At 46.6% G+C, this 16,537-nt stretch overlaps 1 protein-coding gene across 1 annotated transcript; it reads left to right on the plus strand.

The window, feature by feature from the left end:
• The first annotated feature begins 8,051 nt into the window (after nucleotides 1-8,051).
• On the plus strand, nucleotides 8,052-15,052 carry LOC102869225 (tctex1 domain-containing protein 4-like). Its single transcript, XM_006879813.1, has 4 exons — nucleotides 8,052-8,113; nucleotides 8,447-8,591; nucleotides 11,021-11,176; nucleotides 14,705-15,052. Exons 1-4 carry the CDS (start codon nucleotides 8,052-8,054, stop codon nucleotides 15,050-15,052), a joined length of 711 nt encoding a protein of 236 aa, XP_006879875.1.
• The last annotated feature ends 1,485 nt before the right edge of the window (nucleotides 15,053-16,537 follow it).

The following is a 16,537-nucleotide window of genomic DNA, read 5'->3' on the forward strand; positions in this document are numbered from 1 at the left end:
ATGGCTCGGGGCCTTCAGTCATAGGAACTGTTGGCCCCCTGTTTTTCACACTCTGTTCTATATCATTCCTGGTAGTCTGTCTCATTATTAATAATTATAAAAATACTTTACCCTCGATCTGCAACAGCTCACGAGACTGTATCCTCCTAACAGTCAGTTGTGGTTGTTGTTCAGTGCCATCGAGTTGACTCCAACTCATAGGAACCCTTTGAAAGGCCGAACGGAGCAGTGTCGAGGCCTCTGCCATTCTCACAGTCTCCCTCGTGCTCAAGCCCATTGTTGTGGTCACTGTGCCTCCTCCATCTTTCTCCTCCTTCTCTAACACTCTGCTTTTCCAAGGTCTGGACTCTCCTGATGACAAGACCAAAGACGGTGTGACAAAGTCAAACCACCTTTGCTTCTAAGGCACATCCTGCCTGCACTCCTCCCAAGACAGATTTGTTTGTTCTTTTGCGAGACTGTGAAATATTAAAAAAGCCACCAGCACCATGATTTAAAGGCATCCGTTTTTCACAGGCCTTCCTGATTCATAGTCCAACTTTCAGATACACATGAATCATTGCTTGGGTAAGGAATATACCTTAGTCTTTAAATTGATGTCTTTACCCTAACGCTTTTAAAGAGATCCTCAGCGGCAGATTTTCCCAGTGCAATATCTTTGATTTCTTGACTGCTGTTCTATTGGTGTTCATTGTGAATCCAAGTAAAATGAAATCCATGGCAATTTCTTCATTAACATGATGTTGTTTATTGGTCTAGGAGGGAAGACCTTGCTGATATCAGATAGAGCTTGGCTGAAATGTGTTTTACTGAGTGTGCAAAGGCATTTGACTGTGTGGATTATGATAATTTATAGATAACATTGAGAAGAATGGGAATCCCAAAACACTTAATTGTACTCGTGTAGAACTTACTGAAAGAAACACTCATTCAAATAGAACAAGGGAACACTGTATGGCTTGAAATCAGCAATGCCATACTTCAAGGCTGAATCCACTCACCACACCTATTCATCCAGTGAATATACTGAGCAAGTACCCCGAGAAGCTGGACGATATAAAGAAGAATATGTCTTCAGGATTGGAGGAATAATACTCATCAACAGTAAGTGATGTGCAGATTATACACCCTCGCTTGGTGATAGTGAAGAAGACAGGATGCATATTTACTGATGAAAATCAAAGACTACAGCCTTCAACATAGATTGAATCTCATAATGAAAACAAAAATTCTCACAACTAACTTTTTTTTTTTACAACTAACTTTTAGAGGCATATATTTAATCTCTGGTTTACAGATCAGAAAAATGAAACTCAAAGAGTCTCGGGTCAAGTTCCTCTAGAAGCTGATAGATCCTCAAAGATTCTAGGACGAGAAGGTTATTTGGCAGGTGGTGCCAGGAAGCACTAGTAGGGAAGGAGGGATAAAAAATAAGGATGATAAAAGACCAGCCCACTTGCACAGTGAACAGGTTTCTGCTGTGGGAAACTGAGGCTCAGCTCTTCTGGGTGCCTCTGGGAGATAGTATGGAAAATGCTCTTGAGTTGCCCCACCTGAGGTCAAGTGTTTGTCTACCAACTCTTAGCTCTATCTGAAATATTCTGAAGATATTTGTTTCTTGGTGTGTTTTTTTTTTTTAATCAACAAATTTTTATTATGGCCATATTATGGTTGTCATACGACAAGGAAAATATGGAAGACATTCCATATATATAATTAAAAATTATTATACCTAGAAAGTGGAATTAACTGTAGGTGTTTTTTATTTTGCATTTTTTTAAATTCAGATTTTAATGAAAGTTTATAAAGTACTTGGGTTTTCAATCATTCATTGTTGCACATTTTCCTCCCTACTCCCTCCCCCCAGATAGCTTTTTTTTTCAATTTCTTTATTTTTCATTTCAATGAACATCTACAGAGATTTTGGAATTCCATTCATTCATTGTTGCACCCTTCTCCCCGCCCCCTCCCCCGTTTGCTCCTCTCCTTCAAACGCAAAAGAAAAATTCCCTCATTGGTACACAATCCCCCACACACATCCCCCAACCCCAAATATAATCCACTCTGCAACCCTCATTCCGTACTCTTACGATAAACATAATGCCCTAAAATATAAAATATTCTCTCCCCCAAAGACTTCAATGCTGTAAACATATTTCATCCAGTTTTTCTCAGTCTTACCCCCATCCCGATGTCAGCCTCATTCTACAACAGTGGCACCATATGGCATTTGTCCCTTTGTAACTGAGATACCTCACTCAGCATAATGTCCTCCAGGGTCACCCATTTTGAATAATATTGCATGAGTTCCTTGTTTTTCAATGCAGCATAATATTCCATTCTGTGAATATACCACAGCTTCTCTACCCATTCGTTTGTTGATGGGCATTTGGGTTGTTTCCAACTCCTTGCTATTGTAAACAAAGCCGCAATAAACATGGGTATGCATAAACCTACTTGGGTGCCATTTATGGTCTCTTTAGGGTAGATAGCTTTTTTCTTTGGGTAACAAAGTTCTTTCATTGTAATACAGTCCGTCCCCCTCCCCCCACCCCAGACCACTTTACTATGCAGCTCTTATTCTAGACTCTTGTTATGCCAATAAAACCTAATCATATATTCCTTATATATATAGTTCTCCCCCTCATCTGTTTCAATGCCATGTGGATTATTTATCCCCTCTTAGTTTCCCTCCAGCCTCCATGTCAGTCCTGTTTCATAACAGTGGCATTATGCTGTATTTGTCTTTTTATGACTGAGATATTTCACTCAGCATAATGTCCTCCAGGATCATCCATTTTGCATAATATTTCATGAGTTCCTTATTTTTCAATGCAGCACAGTATTCCATTGTGTGAATATACCACAGCTTATCTATCCATTCATTTGTTGATGGGCACTTGGGTTGTTTCCAACTCTGCTATTGTGAACAAAGCCACAATAGATATGAGTGTGCATATATGTGCTTGGGTGGCAGTTATGATTTCTTTAGGGTATATTCCCAGTAGTGGAATTGCTGGGTCAAATGGTATTTATATTTGCAACTTTTTGAGGAAGCGCCATACAGCCTTCCATAGTGGTTGCACCATTTCACACTACCATCAACAGTGAATAAAGGGTTCCAGTTTCTCCACAACCTTGCCAGCATTTGCTGCTTGCTGTTCTGTTAAATTTTGCTATTCTTACTGGGGTAAGATGATATCTCATAGTTGTTTTGATTTGCATCTCTCTTAGAGCTAGGGATTTTGAACATTTCTTCATGTGTTTGTTTGCCATCTGAATGTCTTCTTTGGTGAAATGTCTGTTTATATCCTGTGCCCATTTTTCAATTGGGTTATTTACCTTTATTTTGTTGTGGTGCTCAAGTATTTTAAAAATTCTAGATATAAGTCTCTTGTCTGACAAGTAATTATCAAACATTTTCCCCCAATCTGTGGCTTCCCTTTTTACCCTGTTGGAAAAGATTTTGGATGTGCATAGAGATTTGATTCTTAGAAGATCCCATTCATCTATTTTATCCTCTCCTGATTGTAGGTTTTTCAGGATAGTTGGAAGACTGTTGACGTTTTGGATTAAAGTTTCTAGAGTTCTTCCAAGCTTTTCTCTAATGAAGTTTATAGTCCTTGGTTTTAGTCCTAGGTCCTAGATCTTGGTGTTTAAAAAAAATTATAGTGGTGTATTTACAAAGTTCATAAACTTCACAAACATTGTATCTCACACCGGATTATTCTGAAGGTATTATGTCCCAGACATTTCTAATCAGCCTGTACATGGCCCAACAGCTGTCAGACAGGTAATTTGAGTGTTGCAGGAGGATGCTGTCTGCTTGTATGGGAATAGAGAATGTCAAGAGATGAAGGACCGCCGTAACACTGACTTCTCTTACTGTGGTTTCTATTACTGTGGCCTCGATACCCACCAGCACCTCAAACCTCTGAAACCTCCTCTCACTCTAACAGTACCTCTCTTCACAGAACTCTCATTCTCCAACTATATCTGCTTCTCAATTTCACAGACACTTTTCCATTTCCCAGCATTTCTCCCCTTCCATGTCCCACCTTCCTTCTCAGGCTTAGAGTCAGGGATCAGTGTCAAGCCTCATCCTAAATGAGCCCAGCTGACCACGTTCTTTACCAGAACACAGACCTCATCCACAGCCAGCAGTGCACAGACCTTACTCACAACCAGCAGGTTACAGACCTCACTCACAGCCAGCAGGGAAGGCCTGGCACCATATGGTCAGTGCCATCACCACCTCCTGGCCTCCTTTCTCATCTGGGGTCTCCACATGCCCCGTAGCCTTTCTGTCCCCCTCTTCAGCTCTCTCTCCAGTTTCCCACAGAAGCCATTCCTAATAGTCACTAGTTTCCCCAGGGCCAGATAGCTACCCTTCTCCTGCAGCTGACCTTATCTCCACCTGTTGAGAATAAAAGCAAGTTGTAAAGCAGACATGCTCATTTTACAGCCTTCATCGCGCGTACACCCCTTCTCTTTGGCCCCAGTGAAAGTAGCCCCCACCTCCTATATCTAGAACCCTAACCCTCCCACTGACTCAGGGATCCAACCTTCATTTGCCTCCAACATTATTTTTGAAGCCATCAATCTCCAAACTCACCAACTCTCACCTGCCTTATCCTAGTGGCTTCCCGACACTGGTTTGTGGCCCTCTGCTCTTGAATCCTCCCACATATCCCATCTCATTCCATCGCACTCTCTGATCTTTCTAAAACACTCGTCTGACCATGTCATTCCTCAGTTCAAGATTGAACCCAGAGTTCCCCTTGACATTCACCCTCCATAGGATATGGCTCAGGCCTCATCTCAAACTCCCTCTTCCTTGGTGAACAACATGTTGCCTTTTTAATTTCTTTCACACCTTTCACAGATGTTTATCACTGTGCCTTCAGCCTGGGTTTCTCCAACTCTTCTTGCCTTGATGGACTCTTTACTCACTCTTTCCAAGTTCCTCCAGGAGGTTATCCTGACCTTAACTCCCAAGATGGCTGAGTGTCCCCCTCTGTGGGTTCCCTACACTCAGGCCAATGGTCTTGCTGTGAAGATCCTTGATCTTGACTTTCAAAGTAGTGCCAGTGTACGGTTTACCCCAGGCATGACCATTGCATGGCTATCCCCACTGCCTCACCTCATGCATTCTAAGTACTCAGCAACCATTTATGGACTGAACTACCCCAAGATACACAGCTAGAAGTGTCCTTGTCAACTTAAAGCAGTTCTTATCTGTGTCTGAAGCCCGTGCTTTCCGCTCTGTCCACTTCCTGAACAACATGCCTCTGGAAACTCTATGAACTTTGATAATGATGATAGTTATAGTAAGGCTTCAGGTCTTTGGTTCATAGAGTTGCTATGAGTCGTGCTCAACTCAATGGCAATCAACAACAACAATATAACAGAAATACCGGAACAAAAGAGTGGCTTTTACAAACAGAAATTTATTCCCTCACAGTTTAGGAGGCTAGAAGTCCACACTCAGTGTTAGGAGACGGCTTTCTCAATCTCTGTCTGTTAAGTTCTGGAGCAACGTCCTGTGTCCTTCACCATTTGTAGGTCCACAATCCCTCCATGTCTTGGTCTTTCCTTCTGTCAAGGAGCTTCCCAGTACAGAGATCTTAGTCCAAAAGAAGGGCCCTACTCCTAGGCTATTATTATTGTTAGTAGGTGCCATCGAGTCGACTGCGACCCACAGGGACACTTGGAACCTTGCCCTGTGCTCTGCCATCCTCACCATCTCACTGTGCTCAAGGCCATTGCTGCAGTCACTGGGTCAGTCCATCTTGTTGAGGGTCTTCCTGTCTTTGTGGACCCTCTACATTTCCCAGCATGGTATCTTCCCAAAGATTGGGTCCTCCCTCTCTGCTGGGCCCTCCTTTTATCTCCCTTGAGACAAAAGGTGTTGCAGGTCATACTACAGGGAAATTCTCTTTTAGTCAGGTCAGGGGTGGACCTAAGTGAGGGTGTTGCATCCCACTTTAATCCCCTTACAACTGATTGACTGATCACGCCCCAGAGCACATCACAGAGAATGTCTGCGTCAGCACCTAACTGCCTCTATTCCTGCTTCGTTAACATCTTAGGGCTGACAACACATAGGACAATTACACTAAACAGAGAAGCATGCCCTAGCCAAGTTAACAGTATGTTTTGAAGGAATACAATTCAATCATGATAGGAAGTGTGGTCATGTGCTTGTTAAGCACAGAACTCTTAGGCTCAAGACCTGTTGAGTTCAAATTCCAGCTCTGCCACTTACTAGCTATATGACCTTGGGTAAGTCATCTCACCTCTCCAGGGCTTGGTTTCCTCACCCGTGAAAAGAACACAGCGGTCTCTATTCCACTGGGCTGTTGTGAAAGCTAAATGGACACGAGGAGTGTATTTCCTCTTATATCTATTTCCATTGGTTTATCTAATGTGTTGGCATATAACTGTTCATGACATTCCCTTAGGATCCTTTTTCATTCTGCAGAATCCAGTCATGTTTTCTCTTGTCCTGAATTCTGTTTGCATGAACTCCAAATGCTACACAGATCCACATCTCCTTGAAGTCACCTCTGGGTGGGGCCGCCTGTCACCTGGCTGCCCCTTCTGCCAATCAGCAGCCCTGGCCATGGCTCCTCTCCCGGTCCCCAAGGGAGGTGTGGCAAAGGAACAAAGGGCCACGATAGCCAGCGACATTAGGGAGTGCCTGTGCCACCCACATGACGAGTCACTCCTCGGTGCCAGAGTGATTGCCAGTGTCCTGATGCGTCAAGTGAGCCCTGAGGACGCACGCCAACCGTCCGGGGAGTTCCTTGACTTAGCGATGACCTTCCTCTCTTGTGACTGACTTGTGGTGCAGAGGTAGTGGATGCTGGGCTCGCCCTGAGGGGTTGCAAGCTCCACACGGTTGTGAGTATGAATCTGGGGCAGATCCTATCCAAGGGAGGGGACCTACTGTGTGTGTACCTGTTTCTACCACTGTGCATGCTCACCTCTTTCCATGTACATGTGCCATCCATGTACAGTCATCCTCAGGTACCTGTGCCCATCTTAATGTGCACGCGTTAAGCATTATGTATGCTGATCTTTCTTGTGTGGCAGGGCACCCAGCACTGTGTATTGATAGCAGTTTCTCTTCATGCGTGTCTATCATTCCATTATGTGTGACTCACACAGTACGTCTGTCTCTGCGTATGTACTTCTGTCCCACTGTAATTGGCTATCTGCAGGCACCACTGAGCACCTCTCTGTGTGTCTATTGCTACAATACACCTCCCTGGCCAAGCACACGCTTACAATCACGGCACCATCACGGCGTGTATGTACGTCTGTGTGTGAACGTCCATCATTGTGTGTATACATCACTGCACGTGTAGATCTGCTCTGGTACAGCTATGGATCTACCTCTGCCTGTGCCCACCTGTTCGTGCGTATATAGCTTGCCAAACAGACAAAGATTTCTGAGGGATTGTCCCTCTCTGAGTGGGCATCTGTGTTAAGGACCATGTCATCTCTCTATTTGTAAGTGCGCATCTGTTTGCCTGAGTCTCTCTGTGTACCGTTAGCACCTCTGGGTGTGCACATCTGTGTCCAGGTGGCAACAGCAATGACTCTGTGTACTCACGCAGCTCTGGGTGTGCCCATCTGTACGCGCACATCTCCACGCGTGTATGTGCAGATGTCTGAACGTCCATTATTCTGAGGGTCCTTTCAAAGTCAGCTTTGTTTTCACATTTTCATTCTGTCACTAGTCCCTGGGGACAAAGATAGGCCCATGGGAAAGCTAGGTGCTGCCTAACTCTTCCTTTTCCCCAGGAGTCTGGGCAGACTTAAAGACGGTGTAGAGAAGGTCAGGGAGCGGGGAGATCACGTTACCCCTGGGGTTCCCAGCTGAGTCCCAGAAAACCATCTCTATCTTAACAAGAGCCTTGGGAACCTAGACACTTTGCTACAGGTGTGGGCTCTGTGCACAGAGGTCAGGAGGTAGGGACTCTGGAAGCAGCCACTCCCCACTCCCCTTATTCCTTCTTTCTACTACCTGAAGTCAGTACGACATGCCCAGTGTGATGGGTGGTGTGCTGCATCTCAGACACCCTCTGGGGGAGCCTAATAGAAGGTGGGGGTGGGGAGTGGTGGAGGTGGAGGGGTCGGGGTGGTCAGCACAGTGTGTATGTGTAGGTCAGGGCCCTGTGTGACAGAGGAGTGGAGAAAAGGACAAGAAGGCACGGAAAGAGACAGAGGATTACCAGGAGAAAGAGAAACAAAGGGTCGAAGAGAAAGACAGAACATGAGGGTGGAAGCAGGAAGCAGGCCTGACGGCATGATGGGTGCAGAGAGTGGTAAATGGGGTTTTGTGAGCTATTCGCACTTGGAGGAGCCATACTTCCAGCAGGACTGGGATCATCCTCATCCTCTCTCCTCTCTCTGAGTTCTTATTTTTCTCTCATAGTTACTTTGCCCCATTTGAGCCCAAGGCTGAGATACTGGAAATGATGTCCCAGAAGTCCAGACGGGCCAAGGATGAAGCTTCCAGAGAGGCCCCAGACAAGGGCGTGACCTTCACAAGCTCTGGCTCCTGGGCTGAAGGAAAGAAAGTGAGGAGGGGCTTGGACTGGGGTATACGTGGGGCCCCCATAGCTCTGAGTCCCTCTACATCATCTTGCTGGGCCCTCAACCTCACAGAGAGGGGTTACTCTCACACATCAAACCATCACCACAACAGGAGATTGGAAGATCAGGCAGAGAAGGTCTCTCACGTGTAAACTTCTGGGTTATTGTATTACCACCCTTTAAGGGAAAGGTTTTGGATTCAAACACCCCATGTAGTATGCCCCAGTTCCACGCTGCTGTGCTGTATAACCTTTGACAAGTCGTTCCCTTGCTCACCCTGCTCTACCTCTTGGGGCTGCTGTGAGGACTAAATGTGAGACTGGAGAAAGGGCTTTATAAGCTGTGAAATGCTGCGCCCTGGCAGGCTGTTCATAGACGTGATTACTGCTACAGTAGCAACTTGAGTGAAAACTAGTGGCCATGAACTGACCTAGGCGTTCCCCCAAGCACTTTCCAGAGGTCCTCCATTCTGTCCTTACAGCCTCTGAGCAGAACCACCTAGGAGCCTACAGCCTGCAAGTGGCAGACAGGTTCAAACCCAGAACCACTCAGCAACCAGGTGGGGACACACAGAAGCTTTCCAGAAGGGGGTCTTCCAGGAAGATCTGCAGAGACCTGGAGGTAGATGGGGTGGGGGAGACTCACAAAGGAAGCCTCCTGCTGGCCCCACCCCACTCCCCATTCGATGCCCAATTAGTCCTGCTGCCTTGGCCTGGCTGGAGCCTGGAACAAGCCAAGGCACGTTGAGGAAGTTCAGTTACATAAGGGGAAGCTGCCAGGGTGCCCTTCCCTGCCTCAGGAGAGACTCCTCCGAGGGCTGTGCCAGGATTCCAACCTCCAGGAAGTTGTCTGGGGTACTTTCCTGTCTCCTCTTCCCCTGCTGGGCCCTCCTGTCCTCACTCACCCTTTCTCATCCTCCCGACTGCACCCCACCCTCCACAAACTCCCTTCAGCTATTCAGACACAAGAATATCTTGAGGACCAAGAACAACCCACCATGGAATCCTCGCCACAGCATCCTCCCGCACACTGGACACCTGGCCTAGCCCTCCCCCGGTCCACAATAAAGCAACTGTGAGCTCCTACTCTTTGCCAGACATGTTCGTGTCCATACACATCCAAGTACATGGCCTTGGGCATGTTGCTTAATCTCCTTCCTGGGCCTCAATTTCTTCATCTCTAAAAAGGGAGTAATGAGTTGAGATTTGTAAAGGGTTTTGAAGAGGCATGTGTGGCATGTAATAAATGCTGTTTAAGCATTTGTTAATGTAAATGAAATTAATATCTGTAACAATTTTGCAAGGTAAAGATTGTTGTGGTTAACTGTCCTCAATGACCCAGTGATCCCGTGTGTGCAGAACAGAACTGCTTTATAGACCTTCAAGGCTGTGACCTTTCAGGAGCAGATCCCCAGCCCTAGCTTCCATGGTGCCTCTGAGTGGGTTCGAACTGCCAACTTCAGGCTAGTAGTCGAGTGCTTAACAGTGCCATTCAGGACTCAAGGGAAGGATTGTTGCTAGTGCTTGCCACCAAGTAGATTCTGACTTACAGCAACCCGTATAGGATGGAGTATAACTACCCCGTAAGGTTTCCTAGGCCACAGTCTTTACAGAAGCAGATAGCCAGGGCACTTTCACTGAAGAAAATTATAGATTCAAAGCACAGATCTTCTGTGTTACCAGTCAAGTGCTCAACCATTGCACCAACAGAACTCCTTTATCAGCTGTTTCAATGTTTGGTGATCAGAGTCCATAAAGGATTGCCTTCATTACATCATTTATTCATCACGTATTTCTTTAGCACTTTCTGTGTGCCTGACCCAATGCTAGACATTTCCTGGACATGATCCTACTTAATCCCCATGACGCTGTGAGGTGTTAGCCTCCTCCTCCCGTGGGAGCAGCACCTCCCCCGCCCTGCCCCGTTAAGACGTTTGACTGTTTATTTTCTGTATCCTTCACCACCGCAAACACCTTCAAAGCAGAGGTTTTATTTTATTCATTGCTGTATTTCAGCACCAGGCACAGAGAAAGGACTCAATAAATAACTCTGGAACCGAGGAATATCATTACCCCAACTTTACCAAGGAAGCCACTGAAGCTCAGAGTGATTTGCCCAAGATCACATAGCTGCCCAAAGGCAGAGCTAGGTTGAGACCCTATGCTGAGTAGCTCAAAATTCGGTGTTCTCTTCCATGCACTGATTCTACTCACTGGAGGCCCATTTGTGGGGAAGAAGGAGAATCTAAGCTGGGATGAAGGAGGATCTAAGCTGGGATGAAACTCAAAGAGGGAGGTCATAGATGCCTGAAGTGGCAGACAGCTGAGATACAAGACCCCCACAGTCACATTTGCCAGGGGCTCCATCTTCCTTCTGCCTCCAGCCTGCCCACCTTGCTTGGGTCTCCCCTCAGGCCGCTGCTCATCCTAGTCCGGGGAGCAGAGCTCCTTCATCTGGTCCTCCATCGAGAAGAGTGGCCAGTCGAGCTTCAGAAAGGCCAGATGCAGACACCGCCTTGCTCAGCCTCCGGGGCCTGCTTGCTGCTCGTAGACTCACCCGGGAGCTCAAGGTGAGAGGGACCCGCTGAGTGGGAGACGCCAGGGCCTCCCTAGAGGATGAGCGGGGCCTGGGGCTCACGAAGCTGGGAGGGGCTTCGCAGGGCAAGGCCCCTTTCTGAAACCGAGGCCCAGGGAGGGCAGAAAGAATAGGCAGAACCCCACGCTCGCTGGATGGGGCAGAGTGCCAAACACGTTCACATTTGTTAATACAAAGTGTTTGCAGCATCCAGGAGACTACAACCACTTCCTAAATCAGGGTCCTCGAGAACCTGGCAGAAAGCCTGCACTGCACGCAAGCAGGAGCTCAGAAACGCATGCTGAGCGCACACGTGCTATTTTGTTGGCTCCAGTCAGTCCTGACCTGCCGTGACCCTCCATCAGGTTTCCAAGCTGTAAATCCCAACAGGAGGGGACTGTCCATCTTTCTCCCTCAGAGCCAGCACTGGATTTGAACCACTGGCAATGTGCAGCCTCTGGGTTAGCAGCACAGCTATGTCACCTAGGGCTCCCAAAATGTTATTTAGCCCTCGGGGATGTAGCAGTTACTCTCCTGTTGCACAGTTGAAGAAACAGAACTGAAGAAAGGAGGGGGTTGATGAAACCTCAAAGGCTTCTGAGAAGTGGCTTCTGGACACCAGGCACTTTCCTGAGAGTGAGTGAGATGGAGAGGGGAATAGAAGCAGGTTGCAGTGGTTGAGGAGTGGATGGAAGTGGGGAAGTTGGCACTGAAAGTTGTAGACTGCTTTTGAGAGAAAGTGCATGTGCGCAACAGAGTGTAGTTGTTGGCATAACATAGCGTAAACATGAGGCACAGGCTTCTTTGCTACTTGGATGGGGTCAGTATCGTAGAGATTTTCTGGAGAAAAAGGTTCATTAATCAGAGCCTGGTGGCCTACCGGTAAAAAGTTGCACTGTAGTGCCAAAGTCTCATGGTTCCAATCCATCAGCTGCTCCATGAGAGAATGATGGGCAATCTTGTCCTGTGTGATGTGATTTACTGCCTCTGAAAACTTCTGAAGGGTCAGCGGCTATGGGTCGGTTCTAAGTAGACGGCACACATCAACAACTGGTCAGCTATGAGTCAGTTCTGACTTGCAATTTGCAGCCTCTGAAAATCTGCTGGAGAGTCAGCGATGAATTGGCAAAGACTGAGAGAGCCAGATAGGGCACTAGGTGAGGGTGGTCGGGAGGAGAGGGGACACGGGGCTGAGTGCTGCCCTCTTGGAGGAACATCATTTTGTTGACAAGCTACTTCACCTCCTGAGCATTTCCATTTCTTTACAAAATAAGAAAGCTATGCCTCTAATATCTGCCATCAATGACCTCTCCAAAGTGCTGCAGAGTAACAAATATAATTTCAAAGAATAATGTGCAAAATATGCAAGCCATGGTCTTTGCAGTTACTTCCTATGCATCTGAAAGTTGGACAATGGAAAATGGGAACAGAAGAGGAATCGATCGATACCTTTGAATCGTGATGCTGGAGAAGAGTACAGAATCTCCTAGGGACTACCAAAGGAATCAACAAGTCTGTCTTGGAGGAAGTACAACCAAGATGCTCTAGAGAGGCAAGCACGGGGAAATTTCATCTTACATGCTTTGGGCATGCTGTCATGAGGGGCCAGTCCTTGAAAAAAAATATATCATACTTGGAACGGTGAAAGGTCAGAGAAAGAAAGACCCTCAAGTGACACAGTGACTGTAACAATAGGCTCAAGTATATCAGAGATGGTGAGAGTGGGTTCAGGATAAGGCAAGGCTCAGACCTGCTGTCCATAGGCTTGTTATGAGTCCCAGTTGACTTGATGGCACCTAAGAACCCACCTCTAAGGGTGTGAGAATTCAGAAACCCAGGAGACACTGTTATGTATCACCTCTATCACCCTTCCCTGGCCTGGAGGTTCCTGCAGACATCCATTTGTAGCTGTGTCTCTGAGAGTTTCTCTGATGGCAGGGAATGTGCTCAGCCCACACACAACAGGTCAGAAGTACCAAGTAGTCGTATCCTGGGTGCAACTCCAGCCAGCGGGTGCTATGGGCAAATCCCCTGTGCCCTCACTCTCTAGGGGACCGTTCTGAGTGTATTCTGAACAGCATCTCAGAGAGACAATAGTGGGATTAGTTCTATTTGCTCCCAGGGGTAACCTACCCATTAATACCACTTTCACTAGGTACCCCCTATGCCATGCTTCCCCTAGTACCCACAGAAACTTTTCACACCCAGATCCTTGCTCAGTCTGCTGTGAAGCAGTCTAAAACCGGTGGCATATTTATCCCTGGGACTCAGCATATATTAACTAAATGTTTGCTTCCATACTCTCTTCACTGCAGAGTCGGTCTTCTTCCAGAGTGAAGTCACAGCTCCAGCAGAACCATCGCCAACCCATCAGCATTGTCCAGGAACAGGTAGGTAGGTGCCCATGCCAGGGACGCACAGGGTAGTGGAAGCCAAGGTCACAGGCCTTAAGACTCTAAGTGGAGCCACTTGAAACTAAGAGAGTCTTTCCCATTATTACTGCCCTATCCAGTTTACAAAGTCCTTTTCCTGTGTTGCAGGTCTGTATTCATTTAAAAAAACAAAAAAACAAACAAACAAAAAAACCACCTTATTTTGTTGTTGTTGAAAAGACACAGCAGTTTATTTGCTGTGTTATTCACAATAGCAAAGCAATGGAAGCACCCCAAGTGCCTATCAATAAGTGAATGGGTAGAAAAACTACATTCACACGACTGAATATTATGCAGCACTGAAAAACAAGGAACTCATAAAATATTACACAACATGGGTGACCCTCAGTGACATTATGCTGAGTGAAATATCAGTCACAAAAGGACAAATACTACATAACACCACTGTTATAAAATTGGACTGACATGGGGGTTGGGGAGAAACTAAGAAAACTAAAGAAAAGAGGGGATAAATAATGAACACTGCATTGGAACAGATGAAGGAAAGAACTGTTTAAAGGGAATATATGATTAGGCATTATACACACAACAGTCCAGAAAAAGAGGTACATTGCAAAGAGGACTGGGGAGGAGGGAGGTAATTGTGCAACAATGAAAGAATATTTTTAAAAAACAAAAGTGAACCGGGGAAAGGGAAGGGAGAGAGAAGGGGTAAAATGTGCAACACTGAATGAGTTAAAATCACAATTAAAATAAAAAAAAAAACAACTTAAAAAAAAAAAGACCCAGCAGAACATACAGTAATTCAACACGAGCGATTCACTGATAATGACAACATTCACGCTGTGGCCATTCTCTCCCTTTTCCCGAATTGTTTCTCCCCCAACAAAACTCACCACCTCCTAAGATTCCATTCCAACCTTTTGTGTTGCTGTTGCCAAAGAAACTCCATACAGACAATCCCTTTTTCCAAACACCAAGTTCAAGTTCATTCCATTTTCTATCCCATTGTTTCAACTTGTAGGTTCAGGGTTCAGGGTTCTTGTGTTCAACTTCGAGGCTTCCAAGTCAAACTCTGCTCTCTGCTGCTAACGCCCTCCTCCCAGCACCTTCCTCCTCTCCTCCTCCAGGTTCCCTTGTGGTCGGCCAGGCCAGAGGTGAAGTTCCCCTGCCTCCTGGTGGAGGAGCTGATGCGAGCTCACCTGCCCTCCAGGCTGGCCGGGGTGGCCTACCACCCCAGCCGGTGCGCCCAGCTGGCCGCAGCTCTGAGCGCAGAGATCCGGGACTTGGTGAAGGCGGTCACTCCACCTCGCTACAAGCTAGTGTGCTCAGTCAGCATTGGGAGCAAAGGACAGGACGACGTGGTGGTCTCCAGCCAGAGCCTGTGGGACCCCTATGCAGACAGCTTCGCCACTTCCCAGTACGTGAACCCCACACTCTTCTGCGTGGCCCTAGTGTACGCCATCTATTTGGAGTGAATCCCGTGGGATAGGAGCGGAGGGCTTGGCTGTAAGGGGTCCATGCTAGAAACTGACCTGGAAAACAGCCCCTAACCCACTAGTCAGTGACCGTGGGGGAATGCAGCTCCTCCCGGGGCCAAGCCTCCCGCTTCCGCGACTCAGGGTCAATTAGAAGAAGAAAAGGAGTAAGATGAAGCTGCTTCAGCCCTCCTCAGGCCACGCGGACCACACGCGCTGTGCAGGTCCTTGGCTGCGGCCTGGAATCATGCCGACAACGTGCTGCTCGCGGCTGGCTGTACAGATCAGACGCTCTGAGGGGCAGCTATCTATGTCTTTGATTAATAAAAAATGGAAGATAAATTAATAATGACTTAATGCATGTACTTTGGGATCAAAAATCCTCCAAAGCATGGGGAAAATATAAAAAGGGAGGCTCTTGCTAGTGAAAAGTTGGGGGACAAGTACTTTCCTGAGAGGCCAGCCACAGTGGCAGGTCCCGGTAGTTAGGGCCAACACTGAGATGTAAGAAAGTATGACGCTTCTATCCCCGATTTCATGTCAAGTGCTGTGCTTGGAGTTTTAAACGGGATTCCCTCATCCTCACACAACCCTGGGGGGGGGGGGGAGGTTTGACACTACCATCCCCATCTTACAGATGAGTAAACTGAGGTTCAAAGAAGTGGTTACTTGTGGTGGGTCACAGGATCAGTAAGAGATTCGAAGTATATTTGTCTTATTTATAAAGAAAAAAAAAGGTAGAAGAGGATGAAGTGTCAAACTGCAGCACTGTTGTTGTTGTGGATTGCTGTTGAGTCGAGCACGACTCACAATGATTCTATGAACAAAAGTCCTGCAGCCTTTCTATAATTATCATCATTTATCAAAGTTCAGAGTTTCCAGAGGCATGTTGTTTAGGAAGTGGATGCCACTCCTGCTTCTAAACCTGTCTTAAACCGGGAGCTCCACCAAACACTGTCCACCATGGGTAACCATTACAACATTTGACACCCCAATAGCACAAGGTTCAGCATCACAGCAACCCCAGGTTACCTTAGTACAGCGTATTGACAGAAGAGTGCTGTACCACTTAGAAGAATGCTCCTCCAAAATGCAATAACAATTGACTTTTAAATACAAAGGCCCTCCCCAAAGTCTTGTTGACTTTAAACATGAGGCTTAAATAAAAACCAACCAATATAGTATGTTTTTGTTGTCCTGAAACAGTTTCACTAATACTGACACACCAACCTCCATTGCCCCAGATACTGTATCAAACCATCTCATCCGGTGTCTTCCTCTCCTGCACTGTCCATCCACCCATCCAAGCATGATGTCCTTCTCCAAGGACTGATCTCTCCAGGCCACAATGCCCACAGTTAAGTGAGGCGGAGCTTCAAAATCCTAGCCTCAAAGGAGAGACTTGATTTCACCCTCTCCAAGACAGAACAATTTGTTTTCTCAGCAGTCTATGGTATGTTCAAGACTCTTCTTCAGCACCACAAC

Source organism: Elephantulus edwardii, unplaced genomic scaffold (assembly GCF_000299155.1).
Source record: "Elephantulus edwardii isolate Elephantulus edwardi_28Jun2011 unplaced genomic scaffold, EleEdw1.0 scaffold00005, whole genome shotgun sequence".
NCBI classification, from domain to species: Eukaryota; Metazoa; Chordata; class Mammalia; order Macroscelidea; family Macroscelididae; genus Elephantulus; species Elephantulus edwardii.

What these genes read in the sequence shown, in the direction of transcription:
- LOC102869225 (XM_006879813.1), top strand. Translation starts at nt 8,052, where the DNA reads ATGCCCAGTGTGATGGGTGGTGTGCTGCATCTCAGACACCCTCTGGGG. An exon ending in CTGGGGGAGCCTAATAGAAG is followed by an intron (nt 8,114 to 8,446) that starts GTGGGGGTGGGG and finishes TTTCTCTCATAG; the next exon opens with TTACTTTGCCCCATTTGAGC. An exon ending in CCTGGGCTGAAGGAAAGAAA is followed by an intron (nt 8,592 to 11,020) that starts GTGAGGAGGGGC and finishes GTCTCCCCTCAG; the next exon opens with GCCGCTGCTCATCCTAGTCC.